This window comes from Cryptomeria japonica, chromosome 7 (genome assembly GCF_030272615.1).
Source record: "Cryptomeria japonica chromosome 7, Sugi_1.0, whole genome shotgun sequence".
In the NCBI taxonomy this organism is placed as follows: Eukaryota; Viridiplantae; Streptophyta; class Pinopsida; order Cupressales; family Cupressaceae; genus Cryptomeria; species Cryptomeria japonica.
The window spans coordinates 240,581,748-240,609,546 of NC_081411.1; the positions used below are offsets into that span (position 1 = coordinate 240,581,748).

At 34.3% G+C, this 27,799-nt stretch overlaps 1 protein-coding gene and 1 non-coding gene across 8 annotated transcripts in view; one reads left to right on the top strand and one right to left on the bottom strand.

The window, feature by feature from the left end:
• The first annotated feature begins 7,924 nt into the window (after window positions 1-7,924).
• The window catches only part of LOC131855785 (protein GID8 homolog), a 65,411-nt gene continuing 45,536 nt past the window's right edge, over window positions 7,925-27,799 (top strand). For 2 of the 7 annotated variants that reach the window (XM_059208000.1, XM_059208002.1), the window contains exons 1-3: window positions 8,021-8,209; window positions 24,110-24,269; window positions 24,631-24,737. In XM_059208000.1, coding sequence (XP_059063983.1) covers window positions 8,111-8,209; window positions 24,110-24,269; window positions 24,631-24,737 — 366 coding nt within the window. In that variant the 5' untranslated portion in view covers window positions 8,021-8,110. Of the gene's footprint in view, window positions 7,986-8,020; window positions 8,210-24,109; window positions 24,270-24,630; window positions 24,738-27,799 lie in introns of those variants that run through there. The other 5 variants (XM_059208007.1, XM_059208006.1, XM_059208001.1 and 2 more) reach the window with 5 other exon arrangements.
• TRNAT-AGU (transfer RNA threonine (anticodon AGU)) lies at window positions 12,287-12,358 on the bottom strand. The gene has a single exon. It is a non-coding gene; the product is annotated as a tRNA-Thr (tRNA).

A 27,799-nucleotide genomic window follows, 5' to 3' on the forward strand; every position in this document is an offset into this window, starting at 1 on the left:
CAAGATGCACCATTTGATTACTCAAAGAAAATATCACAAAAATAAAGATAATGAATTGTAGATATAGAGCTCTATTATCATGTTGAGTTGATTCTAGAATCTTATAGCTCCTAAGGATCACCCATAATCAAAAATTTATCTCAAAAAGAGAAAAAAAATGAATACATGGATGCAAAGATATACTGATCCAAAAAAGCATGAAACACCATTATGCAACCTCATAATTAACAAATAATATGATGATGAATCATTATAAAAGGAAAAATAAAAAAATAACCCTAGAGAAACCCTAAGTAAGGATAAAAATAGATCATGACATGTGTTGTTGTCATGTGACTCGAGACACAAAAAAGAATATGATCTAAGTCAGATTAAGTAGCTAGTGTAAAAATAGACCTATCTAATTAACAATTAAATAGGTAAATACCTTGTTACTCTAACATTTACAATATCATACCAAAAACTCTAATCTCTCAATTAAGAACTCTAGATCTTAAAACTAAAGCTTTGATATAATGTTAGAAATATAAAATATAAAAATAACCACAATTTTTTTAAGAGAAAAATGACATTTAAAATTATAAATGAATAAAATAAATACATATTAGATATTTAAACAGAGGTTAAGTTGAAAAGATTGTATAAAGAGCTCACAAAGTGAAGCTATAAGAAAAAGTAAAACCACAAGCTTGTGAGTTTTTATAAACTCAAGGAGGGGGTGGAGGTAGCAAGTCCAATCATTGAGTGACCAATAAACGATAAAATAGAAAATATAATTACCTTTTAGGATGATTACACCTAAACAACCAACTTAATCAAACTCACTTTATTAACCTAATAAATATTATTAAAAGTGTAAAAAAAAACTAGGAAAGGGAAACAAAAACCTACACTAACATGTAATCCCTCATCTTTCTCTTATCTCTCAATATCATGTAGAGAAAACCACTTCCATTTCTATGATAATCTCTAGTCATCTAGCTCAATATATTTTAAGTGAAAATAATTTTAGAATGTGTAAAACTTCTTTTAAATATTCATTGTGAACACTAAGCTCTTTTGTTATGTGCATTGTAGGTTTGAGATGAACGTTGAGAAAAATGTGTTATTTGTATCCTCTTTTATAAAGTGTGAGATTTGGCTATGGAGGTAGCCACTCAAGATCTAGAGGCCTAATGGAAAGAACAATAACAAGATAACTAATATGACAAGAATAAATTGTATTCCTAAACAAGATAACAATAACAAGATAACTAATATGACAAGAATACAATAGAATCAATAAATATACATGTGAGACCCCTCGGTTGAATAGGCCAAGGTGAAACATAGGAAGGCATAAGATTTTGAGAAATGTATTAATCTTGTGACATGAGACATAAAGTGATAACTTTTCACCCACCTAAGGTGGAAAAGTGATAACATGATAAAACCACTAAAGGTGGAAGTTCCACATGAGGTGATTATGAAAAGTGTCTTAATCTTATGACATGAGACATAAAGTAATAATTTATCATCCACCTAATGTAGAAAAGTGATAACATGATAAAACCACTAAAGGTGGAAGTTCCACATGAGGTGATTATGAGAATTGTCTTAATCTTATGACATGAGACATAAAGTAATAATTTATCATCCACCTAATGTAGAAAAGTGATAACATGATAAAACCACTAAAGGTGGAAGTTCCACATGAGTCGGGAAGTAATAATGTGATAATACCATCAAAAGTGGGCATCTTCCTATGTGATCCTAAGTAAACTTAAGTGATAAATGTAATTAGAACCGAGGTGAAGAACATACAAGGTACAACACCTTAATTATAAAAGCACACCCTCTTAATTAAAAATTAAGGAGAATACATACACAAAAGAAAACAATGCAAGATGGCTCCCAACTACTAGGCCATGTTAGGTACCCATGTATAAATGAAAACAATCTCTTGCAAATGGAGAAAAGGAGAAAACATAGTAGGGACAAAATCCTCCCCAAAAGAGGGATGGAGATACAAAATACTCTCAATGAAGAATGAGAAGGACACAAGCTCATGTGAGAAAAAATTCCCCTCCCATAAGAGAGAAGAAGAGAGAGCAAATAGCCCCCCCTTAATGTAGAATGTGCACCAAAGGTACATGCTTTAAACTAGACATAGAAGATGGTCCATGACCCTTTGAACAATGTTCCTCCCCTTAGGGAGAAATGAAACCAAAGGTGTATAAATAAAGTCTCCCCAATCCTAAAAGGAATATGTAGGAAGAAATCTCAAAATGTATGTTGAGTCTCTAAAAGATGCTCAAGTGTCCCTTATCATTGTTGAAATTTTTCCCCTCCAAATCAGATGGTGTAGGCCACATCATTAAAAAATACAATCCAAGATCTATTGGAATCAAGGAACATTGAGAGGGGGGGGGTGAATCAATGTTCTACAAATTTTAACTCTATTAATCTGTTCATTCAACCACTTAATACATTAAGCCAAAAGAAATATGCAAGAACACAAAGCAATCAACCACAAAACCATAACACAAAAAATTTATACATAGAAAACCCAATCAAGGTAAAAACCACGGTGGGGATGAGACCCACAAATGAGTATACTCATATATAATGTTTTACAATGGAATGCACATGCATTCAAGCACATTGCCTAGAGCTCACTGCTCAAAACAAAGAAGGGATACAACCCTAGGAAGGCTCACTGCCTTACAAATGAGTTACAAAAGATCACAAGAGAATTTGAACTATTAAACAACATCTACAAATGCTTGGGTATAGTTTTGGTTAAGCATAATATCCACTAATTTTACACTCTGCCTTATATAGCTCTGTTCCACAATTCTGCAATATTTAGAAACATAAATCTTTAACTTGCACACATGTAACTATGCACAATTGATCATGAACATCTCTCACATAACCACTGACACCCAAAATGATCATGACAATCGACCTTATATATCCACAACAAGAAACTAGGTTAGTTACATGTCGGCTTCAAGAATACTATACAAATAATGAAACATGTACACATTGTCGATTGAATCCAAACCAAAATACTCATGTGAACCAAAATTATTGTCCACATGCTACCACAACCTTCAAAATAAACACCTAGACCACAAAAATAATCACCAAAATTGATCCACATAATCTACATAAGGATTATCAACACAAGACTGTTGTATTACATTGATAGACTGAGAAAAGATATACCAGATCTTCTAAATTGCACCACAATTATCACCAGAGGCTAAAATCATGGAATAAGGTACTCCAGATATCTATCAAGCTTCCCTTAGCTCTTCCCTTAGCTCTGCAACACAAAGTATTCAACTGAAATGAAATACCAATCAAGATACTATACTTTGTCGAATGCTCTGTACTAACTATCAGACTTAACCAAATCTTCACTCTAACTTTCGGTAGGATCAAATCACATACTACGGATGGGATAATTGACTTGGTTTGCCATCAATGACAACACTAGATGACCTGTGCAACTTGTCTCTTGCCAACAAGAACTAGTGAAGATGAATGTAGAACAAGATCCAAAGACTCGAGTGTCTGCTTTGAAGATAAAGAGACCTCCCTTAAATGTTGTTCTAAAGCATCTACAATAATGTAAAAAATGAAAGAATGATTATGTAGAGAATGAACAAGAGGGCCATAGTGTTCCCTCACAACAACTAAAGAGGGATCATCTCAATCAAAGAGATGATGAATGTAATCAATGGTGTCTATGAAATCTACAAGATAGGACTCTACAAACAAACTTGCAATGTTTGTCAAGTAGTCATGGGTGATCACACAATACCATGTTACACTTTTTGGTACATCCCAATTTTTGTTGAAATCACACATTTTTAAGAAAATATAATGATTTAAGCCTTGAGAAGTCTCATTTGGAGTAATTTATTGAAGAGTGTTAGATCAAAGATTCCTAGATCAAAATAGCTTGCATAGAACCTCTCTACTCTTAAATCATACCTACAATGACATCTCCTTCATGCTATCAAAATGTTGATTAAAAACCGGTTTTACATTAGCTTTTGGGGGGTCAAATGAATTCATTTAGAAGTTTTGTTTTGTAAATATGTAGTCCTTATTATTATATCTTTTCAATTTTTTTTTTAATATATTTAATTTAATTAATTTATATATATATATATATATATGAATGTAAACTTTTTCATCCAATATTAAGGTTTGTGTTTCACACATGTGGAAAAGTTGGAAAATAGAGAAAAAGTGTTATTAAAAATATCTTTTCAGTAGATATTGATATCCTCATTTAACATAAAAAGAAGAAGTTAATTTAAATGCATACAAAAAGGTTATGCTTTACGAGATACACCTTTGTCCAAATTACAACTACTCTAACTTCAAAAATTAACTAAAATAACTATATGTAACAATTCTTTTTGAAAAAATATCCATCCACTAGATATTGCTATGACAAATGTATATGTTAAAAATTAGAATTTCATTCTTTCTATAAAAAATATTATGCACTACATAGTAAATGTCATTTCTAAAAAACGTTGATTACTATAAATATTAAGTTATTAAAAGTTACTGTAAAAATATGGATAGTTTATTTCTAATTTTAATTTTTTTTTTCTATAATCTCTATAAAAATTCTCACAAATCAATAGTTTACGTCATCTTCAAATTCTTAATGGTTTAGCTGTTATAAGTGTTAGAAAGTGAAGGTCTGGTGCAAAATCTTGATGTCATTGTCAAGTTTGGCCAAAAAGTCTAACCTAGTATTATGGAATCACCTTCATCCCAAGGAATTGTATTTGGAAGATAATATATATCATGTTACACTGAATCATAAGAAGCCAAAATTGTAGCAACACATGTATCATCAAATACAACAGTTAATGAAAGAGATGGAATATCAGCATATGCCTCAAAAACCTTAGTAGAAAGAACTTCAAGATTCAAATGACCATACTAAATCTCCTCAAATGTATCCACACTAGATTCCATTATGTGTACATCAATTGAATTTGTTTTTGTTGAATTTGAATCTTATTTGTAAACCCTAAAGATCCAACCACTAAACCCTATGTTTACAAACTCATTCAACAAAACATCAAGAGATATAAAAATGCATGCAAATAACAATGAAATAAACCAATATAACTTCACATGCACAAGAGGCTTGTCTCCATTGTTCTCTTATCTTCCATGATCTTGCATTTGATAATGTTGCTCTCAAATTTGTGTTGCACTTGCACAAGAGCTCAAAGAAGAATGGATGTGGTTGTGACAATGTATTTCTAGATTAATTTTGACAAAATGTAAGTATGCTCTATATATATGTTATGAAAAATGAGGGGAGGTAACCTCTTTTATAAAGATTGTCCTAAAAATGAAGAGTTTAGATTAAGAAGTTCAAAGATGAATGATGGGGATCACATAGAGGAAAGAGACTCAATAAGATTTGAGGGTAGGTAAAGATGAAGGGAGAAGATAAAGAGGGGAAAATGCAAAGGATAAAGATGAATAGGATTAAGAGGTTAATTTGAAATGAAGGGCTAAAATTAAAGAGTAGGTAATTTAGAGAGATGTGTTGTCATGTGGATAAGAAGAAAAATGTAAATTAATTAATTTATTAAATAAAAATATTTATTTAATTAATAGAGGAAAGGGCTAAATAAATTAAATATATATTTTATTTATTTAATTTAGTAAAGAGGTGGAAGGATTAAATAAATAATAAATATTTATTTAAATTAGAAAGAAGAGGTTTAGTGAATTAATTAAATAAATTAAAATATATATTTAATTAATGGAAGACATTAGGATAAAACAATTAAATAAATAATAAATATTTATTTAATTAAAAGGATAATTTCAGGTGTCTACAAAATCAAAAATAGGAGCAACAATAGATGTGAACTCAATAGGAGGAGATGGAATGCAAGGTTCAAGAACTAGATCACATGTAAGAATACCCAAGTTCAAGTAACCAAATTTCTCCTTAATATCAGAATTCACACTAGAAGTGTGATCATCTTCTGAAGAATCAAAGTCATCAATAAGAACAAAGTCTAAAATGAGTACAACTGAGATGCATGATACACCACCCTAGTGTGATCATCTTCTGAAGAATCAAAGTCATCAATAAGAACAAAGTCTAAAAGGAGTACAACTGAGGTGCATGATACACCACCCTAGTAGCAATGATAGCTCTACTCTCCAAGTCTCTGATGAAAACTAAATTGAGAATGAACTCCACAATCTTTTGTGTTGTACCATGAGTGATTTGATAGATGGAAAGGAGATTGTTTCTCAAGTGAGGTACACACAAAACATCATTGAAGGTGTCATCCCCAATATCAATATAACCCTTTCCAATTACATATATGTATGATTGCCCATCAAAATAGGTGGCATGTTGCAAGACTCAAATGTAGAGAACATAGATTGTGAAGACGCTATATGATGAGAAGCTCCTAAATCTAGAAGCTATCTCCTTGAATCATGACCTGCAGTAGTACAAAGAGCTTTTCCTTTGTTCTTACTTGTCCCAAAAGTGTGTCTCTTATCAAATTCTATTTGTTTGGAAGAAGAAGCTGAAGTAGACATTCTTGAAGGCAAATTGATTCTATTCTTCCCAAGAAGATGCTTCATTTCATCAGTATCCAAGAACTCCTATAACAATAGTGTTCTTCATGTCCCATCTTCTCGCAATATGAACAAGAAGACTTCTCCTTCTTAGATGATTCCCATTGAGAAGGAGAGGATTTATATTCTTTTCTTAGCTTGTTCTTTTTCTTCTCTTGCTTCTTATTAAGATTCTCTATTTCTTTCTTCACCTAAGGCTCCACTGCCATTAATGCTTGGTGTGTAGAAGACTTGATTAGACCCATAAGGCAATATCATGCCCCTTTAGACACTTTTGCATCACATAGGACACCATTGATTATAATAAAAACTTTTAGAAGTTGATTACAATAAAAAAATTTAGAAGTTGATTTTAACGAACCACAAGATCCTTTTATTGTCTTCTCAACTTTTTATATTTTATATAATAAGACAACCTTCCTTTAACTATATCCTCCTCCTTTTAATTTTTTAATATTAATACAACCTCAATTCTTATATTTATTATTAAAATTAATTTTAATACATAAATAAATGCACATCTAAAGTAAACAAGCATACCTATCTTTAGAGGAATACATGTATATTATGTCAAAAGATATCATATTTGTTCATTATTTCACTTAAAAATTTATTATATTATAATTAATCTTAAATTATTATTATATTATGAAATTGCAATTAAACTTAAATTATTATTAAGATATGATTATATTATTATATTTTTATTTTTATTAAGATGATTATGAAGTTAACTTATTGCATGATGGAGATAGATAAATTGATTTATCAATTAAATTCACAATAAATAGCAATAGTTGAATGGTGGAAGTGAAGATATAATTAGCATTAAATAATTATAATTCCACTATTTTTTTTTAACTATTCTATACAACCACTTAAAAAACAAAACAAAACAAAATCCTCTTTAGATTCAAAACCAAACAATCATTAAAAAAGAAGTGGGGATTCCTAGATTTTATCTATTCATAATTTACCTCTAATCTAACGAAAAGGAGAGATGTCCAATGCCTTTGCTTTTAAAAAGCATAAAGACATATTTCAAGATCTAGTAAAAATAAGATATATTAAAAAAAAGCTTATGTGGAGATAGATTTAAAGTTCTAGTGAAAATAAGATATATTAAAAAAAACTCATGTGGAGATGGATTTAAATATGTGTTTTTTTTTTTTGGAAAGTGTCTTGCCTTTTTACTTGAAATCTTAAAAAATAAGATATATATATATATAAAGCTTATGTGGAGATAGATTTAAATATGTGTATTTTTCTGGAAAGTGTAGTAAGGAGTGGTTTATATTTGAAGAAAATTGGTCACATATTCCATATGGCAGATGGGCAAAGTAGAGGTAAATTTGTCCTAACTTATGTAATTTTCGGGGGGTCTGCTTACTACAGCTTTTTTTCTTTTTTCTGAAGGAGTGTTTATCCTTTTCTCTCTGTTGTGGTGTTGTATTTTGATTTACATAGAGAAATGCAGTCATTTGTGCCTACGCGTATGTATGGAAACAGGATGTTCAGTATTGGACTGGAGGTCTTCAATTCAGAAGGGATGTCTAACACTGTTGGTAAGGTATGCAATTTCTGGCTTTTGAGTTTGATTTTCACCCCCCTCCACCCCTCAAAATTCCCTGTGTGAAATGAGCATTTGTGTTGGTTTTAGGGTTTATAGTTAATTACATTGATTTTTTGCAGTGCTCAGTTTGTGTGATCGGTTTGGTCGTTTTGGAATAAAATTGCACAGTGGTGCCAAATCGACTCAACGATAGTAGTATGAGGATTTAATTTGAGCAGTTGGCTGTTTTACCTTTAGCTATAAGATTTGTTTGCATTTTAAAATTCAGCTGTAAAATTTAACTCTTTCGATTTCGCTTGAGAGTTTTTCTTTGTTTTAATTTTTTATAAACTAGGGTTTGGATCAAAGATTTCATTGTTTGCATCTTGCCTTAGAGAGGATATTCGATGCGTTTTATTAGTTGTGTTTTGCGCGGAGGCCTTTTTGTAAACTTGAATTTGTGGCGAAGTCAGAAATTGATTTGTTTTTGTTGGTAAGATACAATTGTTTTTTATGGCAGATGGGCCATGATATACGACTCTTGGTTAGAGAGGTTGAGGTTGCTAAGGGCTGGTTAAGGTTTTGTGTGTTTACAAGAAATGAGGCTTCCATGGGGGATCAACAGGTCATAATCCCAAGAGACATGTTTAGTATTGAATGAAATTTGGTTATATACCGAATTTTAACCCTGGGTGCAACTTGCCAGGCGCAAGTCCGCAAGTACTTCGACTGGGAAGTTAAGTTCAAGTTCTGGGTGACTTTGATTGGTGAGGGAATATAAGGTGGATGGTTACCATGCATGGGGAATTTACAAGGAATGTGGGTTTCATAGGGGATATACAGGCCCATTATCCTAAGAGACATGTTGAGTATTGAAATTTGACTAAATAGTGAATTCAACTCTAGCTGCAACTTTCCAGGTGCATGTTGGCTGATTTTAACTGTGATGCCAAGTGTAAGTCCGGATTGACTTTGACTCGTCATCAATTCTTAGCTAGATGGTTGCCATGCAAGGGGAGTTTACTGATAAGAAGCAAAATGAATTTCCGTTGCATCCTTTTATACCTTGCAAAAAATGAATATTTCCTCTGTCTTGTGAGATTAGTGATCATGTATTTCTTTGAGCATGCTGCAAAGATATGCTATCAAGTCGTTATGTGCACTGAAGCTAACTGTATAGTTCCTGGGCATGGAATGAATAAATACTGGGTCTTTGAGTCTCGATGCTTAGCATTTCTTCTCAGTATTAGTACCTATGAGCTGTCATTTGCCAAAGCTAAATGATTTTGCTGATTAAATGGAATCGCAATGAGTGAAACACAATGAGATTGTTATTTAATATTTATGTTATTGGGAAGTTAGGTGGTAAAAGACAGTCAAGGCATCCTATACATTGTGCGAAGTAGTCCCTTTTATAAGCACAAGCCATGTAATTTCGCTGTCATAAAGAGAAAGGTTTATGTGTAGCTTGACATTAGGATTGGCATCTAAAACATCTATAATATATTACCATGGGGCAGTTGCAGCATTTATTTTGATAACGTGATCATCAAGTTCTGTTTTCTGTATGGTGTTACTGTTAACCACCATGTTTTTTTTGTTAGACATAAGTCGATTGAGAGATTTCTAGTGTTAATATTCAGCTGGGAGAATTTGTGATTGCCGGCCAATATATTAATTATGCCAAAATTCATAACTACAATGGCAGTAAGGGGTCTGTAATGGAGTGAGTAGCTAGTAAAAACTCTCTAACGTAAATAATTTATAGATAATTTATTTAGGTAATGTAAATGCTATATTTGAATATTTATTGTAATTAATAGTAATATTAATTGACTGAGCTAATGAAGGTTTGATATTTAAACCATATCTTTTACATTACATTCTATTTTTAACATATAAATATTCTATTATATATTTAAGTATTATATATATTAATTTTCTTTTGATACTAAGAGAGGGATCTATTGGGGTCCTCAAATGATAAATTTTCTAAATCATAGTAAACGGATTCTCCAATTTGAATAATTTAATTCCTACAAGAGTCTAACTGAAACTAATTCCTATCAAAACTATCCTCTATGGTAGATGCAAGAATCTATCTAACTTAAACTATAGAAATCAATAAATCCTAATGACTGTCAAAATATTATCATACTAAATCATAAGTCTGCTGCAGAATTAATAAAAAAACTACTTATATCTGTTTTGCATGTCTGTTCTTTTAATTATAGACTTGGAAAGGGGTATACAAAGAAGTTATCTGAATATATGAATGATCTCTATGAAGGAAAAGTCTATGCCATATCTCAGTTGACTGAAACACAACAAACTAAACAGAAGATAATCTTACCTTAGACTTAGCTGGTTCTCAGGGTTTGAGGTGCAGTCGAATTTAGTGGGTATCTAAAACTGGCACATGGATTAACCGAGTCTTATTTACAGCTGCCTAAAAGCTGCATTCTAACCGGAAGTGAAACTCAGTCTTTGGTAACTGATGCTGCATGCTACCTGGAAATGTTACCCAGTCTTTGTTAATTGATGCTGCATGCTAACTGAACTATTATTACTGAAGAAGGCTACCTGAGGTACTCTATATTAATGTTACCTATATAATATCAAAAAGCTATTAACAGATATCCAGTATGGACAACAATAACTACATACTAGACCTCCAAGAGGTTGAAGGAGCAGAGAAGAAGCTGTGGAAGAGCCTTTTGGTAATAGGGGCATTCAGCAAATCCAGAAATACAAAAAACATACAAAACCTTTGAAGGCATGAGGGCAGGCGACCAATGGAGCTGTAATGTCCATCACTGTTGTGGACCAATTTTTCACCTTACTTCTCAAGTTCAGTCAGCAGTCATTAATTCAAACAGTTGGCATGCTGTGTATGAATGTTATGATGATTGTTTGCTGTTTGGTTTATTTTCCCTTGAACAGTTTTAAGACTTCATGGAGCATTGCATAATGAACAACTGAGAGCATTTTTTTGAACAGTTTGCACATTTTGTTTCCATTTTTGCAACACCAATGAAGCATATGCTAAAATAACCTCAATGATTGCACTAACTGATTAAACTAGTAAATAAAAAGGATGCTACTGAAAACCAGATTCTTTATGCTTTTAGTCTGGAATAACATTGTAACTGAGTACAGAAGTAAGGTCTATTTCCTGACCTTTATGAGCAAGCTTAGATTGAGAGATCAGATGTTTACATTATACATACCCTATTTCATTTAAAGGTGGCTACTGTTTCAGAAGTTGCTGCAGATGTATTCAGTCTTCTATTCGAGGTTTCAAGATTTCTTTACACACCCCCAAGCTGGAATTGAATCTCTACACACCTGCCCATGATCTGCTCAAAATTACAGAGACTATGGTCTGAATTCTGACCTCTTGTGACATAAGTCTAAGAACTTGATTAGATTCTCTGCTTGAGTCAATCCAGCTCCCAATTAATATTCACAACAGCAAATATAGGTCACTACAGTTCTCCACGATCCTGTTGTTGCTTATCAACTATCCAATGGCCATGTACTAAGTGCAAAATCTTCAATTGGCAGACTCAAATACACACAGAAAGCATGAATATTAAATTCTTACATGAAATATTCCCACAGCCAACATATTGAGTCTCACACCTTATAGAAAGCAGGAAATTAAATCAAGAGAGTTCACAATCTGTTGAGACATGGACCAGCTAGGGCTCGAACCTAGGACCTTCCATATGCTGCTGAGGTGCTCTATCACTGAGCTACTGGCTCCTCTTGGACCAGTCCATCGTCGGTCTGGGTGTGGCTTATTTCCAACACCAACACCCCCCCCTTAAGCCACACCTCTCGTGTGCTTGGGGCTCCTAGCCTGGACTTGGCTCTGATACCATGTTGAGATATGGACCAGCTAGGACTCGAACCTAGGACCTTCCATACGCTGCTGGAGTGCTCTACCATTGAGCTACTGGCCCCTCTTGGACCAGTCCATCGTCGGTCCGGGTGTGGCTTATTTCCAACACCAACACCCCCCCTTAAGCCACACCTCTCGTGTGCTTGGGACTCCTAGCCTGAACCTGGCTCTGATATCATATTGAGACATGGACCAGCTAGGACTTGAACCTAGGACCTTCCATACACTATTGGAGTGCTCTACCACTGAGCTACTGGCCCCTCTTGGACCAGTTCATCGTCAGTCCGGGTGTGGCTTATTTCCAACACCAACACAATCTGCATATAAGAAGGAACCCTATTCAAACTAGGAAGATGTTATAGTCGTCAAGTTCTGAAGAATAACCACAAACTCAATATAGCTTACGCAGCATTGAAAATGAAAAAAATGCTTTTCTGCACATCAAAGAGGAAGACAGACTTGGATGAAAACAACACCTCTTAATATTTCACAAATATGAGCTTTTGTGCTAAGAATAATATTTCCAAGTCTCCATGATATTAATTAATAAATACTGCTTCTATTGATAATACGAGAGGCAGGCTTTCTGGTGCTCACAATTCAATACATAATCACCTGAATCCATTGTTCCAAAATTCTCATTTTGTATATAATTGCAAAGGAAGTATTCACATCGATGACTTCAATCTTTACAGCCAAATATTAAAGGTTGACCACTTATTTCACCAAATAACATACTTTCATTTGCCAAATCATTTTGTTGCATACACCTTTCAAAAACCTTAATGTTCAAGCATTCATTTGCAATGTCTGTGGAAGAGTGAATCGATTCATCTAAAATCGATTATTTTGGCAGCCCCAGAAAATATTATTGATAATCATACAATATCATACAATTACGGTTTATCTTCATGCCATTATTGTTCTCACAGCAGTGATGATAATGTAATACTTCAAATATTAATCCCTTATCATAAACTAACAGCTTGGTAATATCATTTGAAATAATATTAATATCATTAGAAATAATATTACACTTGCCCAAACTGAAACTTATTCTTCTATTAATAAAATATTTATTCCACTAAAGACTTACTTTCAGCCTTCAAGCGTTTTATGGAAACTGAACATGAAATAAATCTACATTTGGATGCTGATAAATATTCTCCTAAAATTCATCTTCACAAGAAGACTTCACATCTTTCTTTGTGTTGATGCCCAAGTCTGAATCCTGTGATATGAATCCACCCAGAAGTGTGATTGGGTTTCCATCCAATCCACTATGAGTCTCGAGGGATTTTGTCCTTAAGTTCTCCTCTGAAAGCAAAATTCTCTCTCATAATCTTCCAAGATAAATTCCTGAATAATGCCAAACCTTTCTTCCACCACCTTTATAATATCTTATTTGGCAACCGTTTGAATAATAAATATTAAATTAAAATAATTTAATATTTAGATCACAATGTGACTTTAATAAGATTTTAATTTTTAACTTTGAAAAGTCAATATTAAATAGTTAATTAAATATTAATTGTCTTAAATAACTTAAAGACAAATTAATAATTTAATTAATTAATTAATTATTTATTCGTTACAGCTGGCAAAAATAGGACATTACAAGTCCTCCCACCCCAATACTGCTTGCCCTCAAGCAATCTGTAACTGTTTACCAAATCAACTGCCATTTGCACTTGAATGCCAAAACAAAATACCAGGATCCTAATACAGATGCAAAAGCATATGGATTTCAAAGAATCGATGTTGTTCAATTAATCAAGGAGACAAAGCTCCTTTAAATAGAGTTACAAAAACGATGTTTCTAAAAGAAACAATCGTTAACTAGAGGCGAAATTAGAAACAACTTAAATCTCTTGGTAGTTAGAACGATGACCATTAAGGGAGGGTATTAGAATAATATCTTTCTCTTTGTGTTATTAATGGTCATTTAAGTTGTTTCTAATTTCGCCTTTAGTTAACAATTGTTTCTTTTAGAAACATCGTCTTTGTAACTCTATTTAAAGGAGCTTTGTCTCCTTGATTAATTGAACAACATCGATTCTTTGAAATCCATATGCTTTTGCATTTGTATTAGATCCCAAATCAATATTATATCTTGGTAGTTAGAACGATGACCATTAAGGGAGGGTATTAGAATAATATCTTTCTCTTTGTGTTATTAATGGTCATTTAAGTTGTTTCTAATTTCGCCTTTAGTTAAGGATTGTTTCTTTTAGAAACATCGTCTTTGTAACTCTATTTAAAGGAGCTTTGTCTCCTTGATTAATTGAACAACATTGATTCTTTGAAATCCATATGCTTTTGCATCTGTATTAGATCGCAAATCAATATTATGTATAGTTCACTAAGAATCGGTTGTTCCACTCTACTATAACTGAAATTTGCAACACTATCAATCTGCATTATTCTGTGAAGGACTCCATCAATCGTGCAAAATCCACAGATCCCAAGTCTGCAAATCTTCCCCAGCATATATCCTCAAGGAAAAAGGATAAACATCACTCATCCAAACTCCATCATTTGGTGCCTCATCAATGCTTCAAGGCTTGAAGTTGGAAGAGCAATCCCATAGACACCATCCTGTGCAATCAGTTGTACTCAACAATGCAAAGTCTGGTGAGATTGATATACCATTGTCATCCTCATGAGTTGACATGTCCTCCAGGAAAGAAAATCTGGAAGACTCATAAGAATGGGCTACCCATGCAACCTCATGACATCCAACTGCAAATCTCTTCATACTCGCTACTTTTGGTGCATCATCCACTAAAGCCCTCAACAGTATTTGTAGAAATTCCTGATTGTGTCGATTGTGTGAATGCATTCGCTAGACTCCCAATGCAATATCGGAATCACAAAACTCAATCATATAGAGATCATCAATGCTGATGTAGCCATGGAACTGAAAACTCATCTATGGTACCACACCATAATCTGAAAATCTGAATTCATCATGCCTTGAGCCAGAAGGAGAGATAAGTATGCCTCCTTTGTCATCCTTGAGATCTTCTTTTGCACCATTGGAATCTGTAGTCTCATTAGTAACTTCCCCAATATGTAAACCATCAAGCTTGTGTTCATCCCAAAACCATCTTGACTTAAATTTCTCAGTTCCTCTTGCGAGCTAGCTTGTGAAAGATCTAGATGTCCTTGCTGTCTCTTGCTCTCTTGCAGATTATAACTTGCTTGAACAGCTATCATCTGAACATGCTTAGCTTTCTCTTTCCACTTGTCATATTGTAGCAGATTCCTCTTTACATCTTCAATACTATCCATCAACTTCCTTGACTCCTTATTCATGGCTAGTGTAGAGGAAAGTTTTTCATCATCCGCCATAGAGGAAAGTGAATTTGTAGTCTCATTAGAAACTTCCCCAATATGTGAACCATCATCGCTTGTGTTCATCCCAAAATCATCTTGACATAGAATTCTCAGTTCCTCTTGCAAGCTAGCATGTGAAAGATCCAGGTGTCCATGCTGTCTCTTGATCTCTTGTAGATTCTAGCTTGCTTGATCAGCTATCATCTTAGAATGCTTAGCTTTCTCCATCCACTGGTCATATTGTAGTAGAGTCCTCTTCACATCTTCAGTACTATCCATCAACTTGTTAATTTTGCTAAAATTTTAGTGATCAGAATTAACAAAACGCAGAAATAAACAAATGCACACTCATACGAACACAAGGTTACCCTGGGAAAACCTCCCTCTTGGAGGAAAAAACCCAGCAACAAAGATCCAGATCAAAATAATAATAATCAGCAGTGTTACATGTACAATTCAGCTTGCTTAGAGCATAGAAAATAAACTTATCTGATCTGGAACTTTTAGGCGATCAATATAGGGGCAGACTTATTCAATATCCACACTCAGCACATATGTAATCCACAATACAATGACTCAACCGGAACTGAAGTATATGCTGATCGAATAATGACAAGTAACAATTCGGCAATCTCCAATGATGTTCGCTGAAGTGCAAGGTGTTGATTTTCCCAGGTTTTATTGGATGTATTTTAATGTATATATCTGATTCAATCTGATACTTGCATTCTTGGAATTCTATGTGTTCTCAAATTGAATAACATTATACTATATATATTCCTTTGGAGAGGCATGTCCTTGAACGGACATGTCTCTCCTTTAACTATAATAATTTAATCAATATTATAATGTTTCATCAATCAATTATTAATTTAGAATAATATAATAGATTAATATTGAATATTAAATTTTATATGATTAATAATAATATAATAATATAACATAATAATATATTATTATTAATCAACATATATTATATGTATTCTAAATGATCATTCGATTGAAGCTACAAACATTAACACTCCCTCTTAGCTAGGGAGGATGATTAGACAGAATGTGTAGTGATCTCCCATGTCAACACTTATGACCCTCACCATAGCTACACAAAACATAATTAACGCTCCCTCTTAGCTAGGGAAGATAAAATCAATGCAAATGCATTAAGTCTAGATTAATTATGGAATAGAGAAAATAATATCTCACTATGATATCAGGAAGTATGGTATAAACAAGAATATCAAGGCACATGATATTCACCATAACTCAAAAATATCATCTCATGATATTGGGAGTATTTGCATCAACCATAGTCTCAAGGTGTGAATTTGCCTCCGTCGGCGATTCTATTCACAAGCTCTTGCGTGGATTGCCTTTGTCGGCGATTCTATCCATAAGCTCTTGTGTGGATTGCCTCAGTCGGCAATTCTATCCATGAGCTCTCACGTGGATTGCCTCAGTCAGCGATTCTATCCATGAGCTCTCACATGGATTGCCTCAGTCGATGATTCTATCCACAAGCTCTTACGTGGATTGCCTCAGTCGGCGATTCTATCCATGAGCTCTCACGTGGATTGCCTTAGTCGGCGATTCTATCCACAAGCTCTTATGTGGATTGCCTCAGTTGGCGATTCTATCCATGAGCTCTCACATGGATTGCCTCAGTCGACGATTCTATCCACAAGCTCTTATGTGGATTGCCTCAGTCGACGATTCTATCCATGAGCTCTCACGTGGATTGCCTCAGTTGGCGATTCTATCCATGAGCTTTTAAGTGGATTGCCTCAGTCGGCGATTCTATTCATGAGCTCTCTCGTGGATTGCCTCAGTCGGCGATTCTATCCATGAGCTCTCACGTGGATTGCCTCAGTCCACAATTCTATCCACAAGCTCTTACGTGGATTGCCTCAGTCGGCGATTCTATCCATGAGCTCTCATGTGGATTGCCTCTGTCGGCGATTCTATCCACAAGCTCAAGTTATTGTAAGATTGTCACCTTCCAATAACCTCAAAATTACAAGTGGAAATCATTTGGAAGTCGTCACTTCCTTATGATTTACACAGGGCCCATAAGGCATTAAATGATTTCATTAGTATAATAATCAATTGAATCAAGTTTTACCTTATAAGTGTTTCACCTTCAATAGTGAAAATACCTCTCAATCACTATGATCGAAATTGTCACAAGTTGACTGAACCATCTGCTCCCTCTGAAGCTCAAGTTCTTATATCAACCTCTTGTCCTCTTTTGAAATGTCAGACTCCCTTTGCATCTGGTCTCAATCATCAATTCGTTTATAAGCATCAATTTATTTCTCCATTTAATTCAATTTTATTGTGCTTTCGTCCTTAAACATTTCCTTTCATAAGGTGAGCCCATATAAGAAATATCACGCATGAATCATCTCTCATCATAATTCCCTTTGAATGATGTAGAACATTTTCATAATTTTGATCAACACTTTCATTATGATCTGCCACACACAGTCATTAATAACTTTTGCAATTTACCAAATTTATCCAATCTCTTCGGTGAGATGTTATAAAATCTAATTACAAACATTTCCTCCAAGTTATAGCCAGATCCAACAGTTAAAACAAAAGTTATGACATTTTTCCCAAAACTGCTAACCCTAGGTAGGGTTTCAAGTGACCTGCACCAAAGTCGTCATATCTTGCACAAAACTGAATCAAATTTGATGAGATAAACATATTTGAAAATTAGAAACACAGATCTTTCCATCCATATATTATAGTCCTCATTTTGAGGCCAACCAAGGGCCGTACAATGGCATATTTCAGACTGAAAATTCTAGAAAAAAACTGAATTCTCCAACCCTCTCCAACCTCCAAATTAAACTTCACAGGCTTGAGCTCTGATACCATGTTGATTTTCCCAGGTTTTATTGGATGTATTTTAATGTATATATATTTGATTCAATCTGATACTTGCATTCTTGGAATTCTATGTGTTCTCAAATTGAATAACATTATACTATATATATTCCTTTGGAGAGGCATGTCCTTGAACAGACATGTCTCTCCTTTAACTATAATAATTTAATCAATATTATAATGTTTCATCAATCAATTATTAATTTAGAATAATATAATAGATTAATATTGAATATTAAATTTTATGTGATTAATAATAATATAATAATATAACATAATAATATATTATTATTAATCAACATATATTATATGTATTCTAAATGATCATTCGACTGAAGCTACAAACATTAACACAAGGTATATTCGCCAGTGATCGCTGATGTTAAGTTGCGGATAACAAGTTTGTTATGTTCACCAATCAATGTTACAAATTCGTTGATGGCAGATCGCATATATGCAGAGATCATTCGCTGATTGTGATTATATTGTAAGGCATCAATATGCTTTTGTTATATACAAGACACAAGTCTTCTTATCTCCCAAGTCGGCCTTGTATCTTGCCGCCAAAAACAATACTTATGAATATTCAAATACATATGTGTTTTACCGCCCAAATTGGGCCTACCCCATTTACAAGTTACATGAGTTTGGGCCCAGCCCAATTGCATAATTGATCGCTCTAATTATCACAATATATTTTAAATTTTAATTGCCAAAGGCAACATTAAAATTTAATCAAGTTAGAATCCGATTCTAGCTATATGTTTCAACACTCACTCCTAGCTAGGGAGGATTCTAATAAATAACCAAGTTATATTGTGATAACAAAACATTATGAACCTTCCATCTTGCAACCTTCTCCCTGGGAAGGATACAACACCACCTTGCATTGCCCGCAAAGGGTGTTTCCACCTTGCATTTCCTGTAGAGGGTGGAAGATACAACTTAATGTATCACTGGAGCCGAGACTCCCTCTCAGCCAAAGGTTTGTTCTCCACAACTCCAAGTCTATCTCTGAAGTATTCAAACTTCACTCGAGTAAGAGGCTTGGTGAGAACACCTGCTATCTGTTCATCAGTGCTGATGTATTTCAGCTGTATGGCACCTCTTTGTACCATATCTCGAACATAATGATAATGAGTCTCCACATGTTTTGATTTGTCGTGAAACACAGGATTGATAGACATCTTTATACAACTCTGATTATCACAATGGATGACTGTAGGTTCCCAAGGTTGTCCAAACAACCCGACAAGAAGCTTACGAAGCCACGATGCTTCTCTTGATGCCACACTTGATGCAATGTATTCAGCTTCAATAGTACTCAATGCAATTGAGGACTGTTTTTTGCTACCCCAAGAGATCATGGTGGATCCCAAGCTGAAATAGATCCCTGAAGTGCTCTTCATGTTTGTGACACTTCCTGCCCAATAAGAGTCAGAATAACCTTCCAAGGTGATGACAGTGTTGAGAGGATACTTCAGCTCATAACCAATTGTGCCTTGCAAATATCTCAGGATATGCTTGGCTGCAACAAGATGAACATGCTTGGGTTTGTTCATGAATTGGCTGAGAGCATTCACTGCATAACAAATGTCTAGTCTAGTGTTAACTATATACATCAAGGATCCAATTAACTGCCTGTACTCAGTTGTATCTGCAAAATCAGAGTTAGCTGCAAATATACTTAACTTTTTCAAGTTAGTTTCCATAAGAGTAAACATAGGTTTGCAATCCATCATTCCAAATCTTTTCAAGATATCAACAGTATATTTTCCTTGACTTAGAATGATTTCTTTAGATCTTTGCCATACTTCTAATCCTAGAAAGTAATGCATTAAACCTAAATCCTTCATTTCAAATTCTGAAGCATGGAAAAAGAGTCCCGAAGACAATGATCTTAACAAATATAACATAACAAGTTAAAGTAACACCATCAAGAAGGTGTCAAGAACGTTGAGCAAGCAAAAGACCGCTCGGGGTGGCGGTGTTATGAGACACACCATCCACTACTAATTCATTAATATGAAAGCTCAACTTGATTGACATCATAATTAATAATAATGAATTCCATTCTCATTAATCTAATATATAGACATTCACACTTGGAGTCATATAACTTACATATAGACACACACACATATATGTACATTGTTCCATAATAATAGAATGTACATATACATATACACATATATGTATAGATATATATATATATACTACACGTACTCTTATTTGTATTTATATATATATATATTAAATTAATGCACTTAATGGCTAGATGAGAATTATGATATAGTTATATCTTTCATTAAAATTAAGTTTACACAAACGTCTAAAAACAATAAAGGAAAAAGGTCAACCGCCTATTGACTGACAAGGTAAGACAACCTCCTTAAATGCCAAGGTGACGACTGACTTTTAACAACTTATCTTATGACTCAAGGCTTGATGGCAAGTTTGGTCTCTTTCAAAGTCTACAATCCTTTCCTTGATGATACTCTCCCTCCCTCTTGAGGGCATAGCTTATCTTGCATCCACTTGGTCACATGAAAATAGTTTGACCGATCTTATCTTCTCATCAAGCACACATATACTTACATAAAGAAAAGATAAACATTGCCAAAATTATCATTCATGTCTAACTATCAATTTATACTCAAGATTACTCATCAATATATGGGAGTAATAAAATATCAATGTTCAACCAAACACACAATCACATTATTCAAAAAAATAAAACCATTGTAGAAAGAGGGATGTAACATTTGTAGTGCTTGCCATGCAATGTTTTTCTTGGATTGTAATTGATTGGTTACCATACTTGCATTTGCATTTGAGTAGCGTCAGTTGTTATCCATAGCATTCTCCACTTTGGTCCTTGCTTCACGAAGCCTTTCCTTTTTTGTATGTGGGTTTGGGTACATTGCCTTCTTTTCTTGGGCATGAGTTATGGCCAAAACTTAGTTTTGCCTTTCAACATCAATTAGATTAATGCCAGCCTTTTGCGTTGGACATCCAATGTCTTCATGGTCGCTAGGGCCACACCATTTGCACAATAATTGTATGTATTCTTTCTTATTTTGGCAGTCTCTTGCAAAGCGTCCCCATTCGCTATATTATCGACATTGTATGATAGAACATTCTCTAGAGTCATATTGTATTTGATTTTGCCCTCCTTGTTGATTTCGATAATCACATAATGATGCATTCTGTGGTTTCTATGGGGTGGACTCTCCTTATGTGAAGAGTACTTGTGTACTTCTAGTCTTGAAATTGTATGGGTACTCCTTTATTGGATGATCCATTACTTGCCAAATCTCACAAAAGATCTTTCTAGGACAATTACCTTTCGTGGGCCCCTCAATTAGTTTCTTTATTTGTTCCTTTCTTTGCCTTCAATTCTTTCATCATTCTCATCATATCTTGTCATAGGGCTTGGACAGTCTTTGATTCTTCGTTGCTGCTATCCTTGGTACTCTTGTTTTCCGTGTTCCCCGACAGAATGTTTTGGATTCACTCTCAATGTCTATTGTTCGATTATAAGCATTGGCATACGATGATACTAGTTATAAAACGACATTAGATTTTGGCTTGATACAAACATTACAACATTAAATCTGTTATTACTTAAAAATTTAAAATGAAAACAAAGTGTGGATTGTGTCTACTTGTATGAATATTTTGAGAGACAACTTGGACCATGAGGGCGTTGAAATTTTAGACATTGATGTCAAATACTTTAATTGTTTTTAGCCTAGTTGAGCTGGTCAGCTTATGCAAGGTGTTTGCTTGCTTTGTTCTTGTCAGCAACACAGTCAGATTTTATGCCATATCAGCTGCCATATCATCAACCTTTATGTGTTGTGTGGGACCCAATTATTTTCTAAGTCCCTATTACTTTTCAATGGGTTATTTGATTGATGAGGTGATTTTTTTTTTCTGAATCATGGTTCATTATTTCTGAAGTATGCTGTGAGAGATTTTGTGCATTAATTTGCTGCCATTACGGCTGATTTGTAAGGCTACCGTTTCTTTATTCTTTGTGGTGGTCTTAAGTCGTGGATTTTGTGAAATTAGAGGATATGAGCTGGACGATGCTTCATAGGTTGAATTTATTCACTTGTTGATGCCTAAGATGTTTTTGGCTGAGTATAGTCGTGGTTCCTTAACACAAACTAAGGAGTTTTCTCTAATGATTGAAGATGCGATTTTTTTAGTACACTGTCTATCTAGTATATGTGCTTCAGCGCACTTCTCTATTCAAGCTTTTTGTGGTATCGATTGTGAATCTGAATTTACTCCATCCAACATGAGTGTGTGGTCTATTAAAGAAGACATCTCAGGATTTGAAAAAGGCGTAAAAGTTTTTTTAAATAAAAATTCATGATTTGTGAAGTCCAGTAAAAGATGTGTGCAGAATACGTTTGGAGTGGTTTCTATTTTCTGTGATCATGGGCTGTATCACATAATTGGGAGCCGTTTTTCATGTCAGCTATTTTAATTTATGGAAGAAGACGTGTCTACAGGGAGTTCGTGGCTGCTGGAATTTGAAGTCAGTTTTTGCCAAGAAAGTTATAAGACTTTACGGGTGCATGGTTTCTGTGTCTTCCAGCTGTAGGCAGCTGGATTTATTTTTCATGGTCTTTCTTTGCAGGTGATGGTAATTTTGCAGTCGGAAAGTGGAATATAGAAATTTTTCTGTGCTGAGAAGTGTGTGACGTTGGTGCCCAGAAAGACATTTTGTGTTCAAAGGTTGGTGTGGATATGTTTTTAACAGAAGCTATATCGGGTTGACAAAAATGAGACTGGGCGTTTCTTATTATTGAGACGTGCTGTGTTGAAGGAGAGTGTGGATGTTTTGAAATCTTATGGTTATCGGGTTGATCTTGATTGAAATTTAAAGAAAAAAAAACAAAAAACAAAAAACTGCTGTATCTGCTGTAGATGTCTTCTATCTGTGTGTATGCTGATCGAACTCCAAAAACAGTGATATGGTGTTGCTCGATGTATGGTGTAACCAAGTTATGATCATTTTATAAAGGATTAAATGTATCCACAGACTGTTTGTTTTGCTTTATATGAGGAACAAGGAGGTATAGGGAATCTTATCGAAGTGCTGATTGTTACCAAATATATTTTGATCATTTATACTGAGATTTGTTTCAGATTGCTGTGTGATTGAGTTGGAGCTCTCTTTTGCTGAGGTTGGTGCCTCTGTACACTGGAGTTGGTGCTTCAGTTCATCAGAGTTGGTGCTCTGTGTTTGTAATCTGGGTTGGTGCCCACTTGTTGAGATTAATAAGAGCTTGTTTATGCCCTGTTTTTTTACCCGAAAGGGTTTTCCATGAGAAATTCTTGTGTTTGACTCTCACTGCTCATATATCTTGCTTTATATCTGTATTTGTGTCTTTAAGGTTTAAAATTTGCAATACTGATTCACCACGCCCCCCTGCCCCCCCCACCCCCCCCTCTCATTGTTGCCTGTGAGTTATTCAGAGAGATCAAGATATTTTAACTACAATTTTTGTGTCTTGTAGTTATTTTTTCCGCTAGTTTTATTTTTTTACATCTCTGTTCTTGTTACTCTGCCTGCAATAAGAAAGATTTTTTCTGCTTTGTTTCAAGTTTTCCAACTTTTTGTAGGAGAAGATAGTAAAAGGTTTACTTGTAGAAAATATTGTTACTAGTTATAAATGTGGTTATTGAATTGCTTTCCTTTTGCGTTTATTTAATTAATTCTAATGTTTCCAGCTAAATATTTATGACATTTTTTTGTGCAGTCCACTTCAAAGGAGGTGATAACCAAGGAAGAATGGGAAAAGAAGCTGAATAGTGTAAAGATTAGAAAAGAAGATATGAACAAATTGGTGATGAACTTTCTTGTTACTGAGGGCTATGTTGAAGCAGCTGAGAGGTTCTGTCTGGAGTCAGGAACAGAACGTATCCATTAATGGTCATTGTTTTGTTTGTTTTTCTGCCATTTTGATTTGTGGGAGTAAGCTAGGTGATAGTCTAAGTTTTGTCACTTGGTGAAGGATAGTCTAAGTTTCATTACTTCGCGGTTCCTTCAATGTGTAATTATTGTTACTCACTTTTACTATCTTACATCATATTTTGAAAACCATCGAATTACACTGCTCTTATTGCCATTGGGAGCTTTGCAATTGTTTCATTAATTAGTTTTCAACGGACCTTAATTAATCTTTGAAGATTTGATAGTCTATCATAGGTTGTTGACTACTGAGTTACATTGAATGGGTTCAAAAAGATTTATGATCTTGTAATCCTTATCTGCAAATAGCAGAAATAGATCTTGCAACAATAACTGATCGAATGGCTGTGCGAAGGGCAGTCCAGTCGGGAAATGTGCAGGATGCTATTGAAAAAGTTAATGACTTGAATCCAGAGGTCAGTTTATTGAATTGTTTTCCCCTTTGCATATTAATTGGAAGAAAGTCCATCCTTTTTTTTTTTATGTTTCAGTGTCTATTTGCACCTTATTGGTTGCACTCCACACATTTTGATGAAGAAAATTTAATAGCATGTTTTTGTAGATTCCTTTTTATTACTCTGGAGTCTGCATGTTCAAATTGACATGTTTGTTTGATAAATCCGAATCCCATATCAGACTCTATCTACATATATATAGATCAAATAGTTTTTGTTTGGGAAAATAATATGGACATGCATATATTAGTGCTTGGTTTGGCGTTCCTTATTTAATTTTAATAACAAGATGCTGTTTCTTAGCAATGCCCTGAATGTCATGCATGGACAGGGAATCGGAAAATCGAATCTCTATGAAATATCTATAGGAAAATATGTGGGCAAATACAAGTTGCATGCTCAAATAAGGAGATCCATAGAAAACGATTATATAATTATGTGTGCATTGAAATAGATTTGCATATCTAAAACAAATGCATATGGTCTGTTTATAACTGTAATCTGTTTTGACAGCACATGCAATATAGCTGAATTTTTTTTTCTTTGATTTTTAACTATAGTTTCCTAGTTCTTTTAACCTTATTGGGCATCTTCCTTTTTTATGGTTGTGAGGATAGTATTTTTCCTTCAAAAGGCTTCTTTTTGTCTTTAAGGTTGTTGGTTTAAGATATAGTTGAGTCCTTATGGAAAAGGTTTTAGTCATTGTTCATTCATGTTCCATATGCAAGTAAATTTAGTTGGGAATGCAAAGAGTATATATTTGAAGGTATACAGTTTCAAGGATAGTTCTCTTTAAAGAGCCTAAATTAAGCATAGCTAAAGGTTATACATTTTTAATTGAGAGTAAAGAGGTATCACTAATGAACATCATCATTGAGTTCAGTAGTCGCAGTTATCCTGTGCAATGTAGGAGTAGGTCTTGAAATTAAACTTATGAAATGTTTGGTTTCTACGGTCCAACAGACTTCTACTCTTTTATGCAACAAGTTTTTTCTTATATCTTGTTATGTCTTCTTTTTTGGAATTAATGCCATGGAGAATACTGTTGTCGCATGGGACCCTTAACCCTTGCCTTCAGGCTCCCAACTGCCTAACCCATCCGGTGGTGCTCTCACTGATATTTTGAGCTTTTGGTGCAGTGGCAGTTAGTTTGTGTTAACAAAATTGGTGAGGAGGGTTCGATTCCTGCCCTCGATAGCTTGCTCACCTTGTGGTCACAAGGTGTCCAAAAAAGGAGACATAACAAGATATAAGAAAAAACTTCTTGCATATAAGGGAATAGAAATCTGTTGGACCATAGAAACCAAACAATTCATAAGTTCAATTTGAAGACAAAATTAAAACTCAACACTTAGAAAGAATAAATCAAAACCCTAAGGCAACCCCCAAGGCTTAGGCAAAACTCAGGATCACTCTAACATTTTGACATTTTAAACACATGATCCTTTTCAAAATTCAAAAAAATTTAAAAAACTCTCTCATCGGCAAAGGCAAACACTAGGAAATTAGGCAAAACTTAAAAAGCGAAAAATGGGGGTCCCCATTTGCAATGGGGCGATGTGTGAATACGTCACAATAGGTCCTTATGTTGTGGTGGGTCCAATTAAGGAGGCTTTTTGAAATGTATCAAATGTATCTCTCCACCTTATGCCAAACGTGTAAATTTAATGTCATAGGCTTATCACATTAAAGACAGCCTCACATCTTAAATCGCACTTCATCAAAACGTGATAGGGTAGGGTTAATTTGAAACGTGTCTTGATGTTTGTTACACTAGCAAGTTTGTTTGATTGATTTTTGATTGCCTTATTGCACTTAATCAAATCGGCTTTTTAAGTCTCATTTGCATCAGATGATTTGACTGATCGAATTTTGCTTGCCTTACCTCACCAAGACAAATCGGTCTTTTGGGCTTGGTTTGCACAAAACAAAATTTGAGGAACACATTACTTATCTCCTCAAGTAGCAATTCTTTCATTGATAATCAGTATTTTGTCTTCATTTGCATCAACACACATGTTTGATCAGATTTTGATTGTTCAATTACACCAAAGCAAATTGGGTTTTCAGGCTTCATTTGTACCAGTTCATCCATTTTATCATATGTTGATAATAGATCGGTGTTTTGCTCTTCAATTGCACACTCTCAACATGGGCGGTATTTTCACCTTCATTTGTACCACTGAATGCTAGCGGCATTTTAACCCTCATTTGCACCATGAACTTCGATGGCCATTTGGTGTTGATTTGTACAATGTCTTCAAGCTTGGGCGGCAACTTATCCCTTAGTTGCGTTAGCTGATCGGTGATTTGGTCCTCATTTGCACAAGGCTCAGATCTTGGATTTGTTTACACAACCTAAGTGACATTTTTGCTGTTGTTTGCACAGCTGAATTTGACTAAAGTCTTGATCAGATTTTTTCATGTTGTGAAGTGCCATCATCTTGCCTAACATCCAATTCCTCCTCATGTCTTTCAGGTTATGCAATGAACTTAGACATCTTAAGCTGGCGGTCCTGATACTCTTTGTCTCGCATGCTTGTGCTCCATTCCTGATTCATTTACAATGATACCTTTCTGGACTCGCTCTGCTATTAATATCAGAATTGCATTTGAATTTGGTTTGGATGATTGTGGAATTGCCTCTTTTATTCTGTTCTGATCTGACTACTTACACACAACTTGCACTTACCTTCTTGGCTCTGGAAAATCAGATTTTACAAATTGGAAGTTTGTTTCAGGTCTGATTTTCAGACCTGACTTATGTATGAGCCCACTTCTAATCACTGTCTTCTTGTGTGCTCCTTTGGTTTTCATTTTCAGGATTATGGATCATTCTTTTGATTTCCTGTTAATAACATCAACTTTAAACTTTGATTGGCCCTCATCTTGCATCTTGTTTCTGACTTGTTCCTTTTGAAATGCCCTGCTCTATGTTCCATTCTTTGATCTTCAATCTGAATAGAGAACGTTATGAACCCTAAATCATATATAAAAAGTTAAAACTTACCTCAACACTTCAT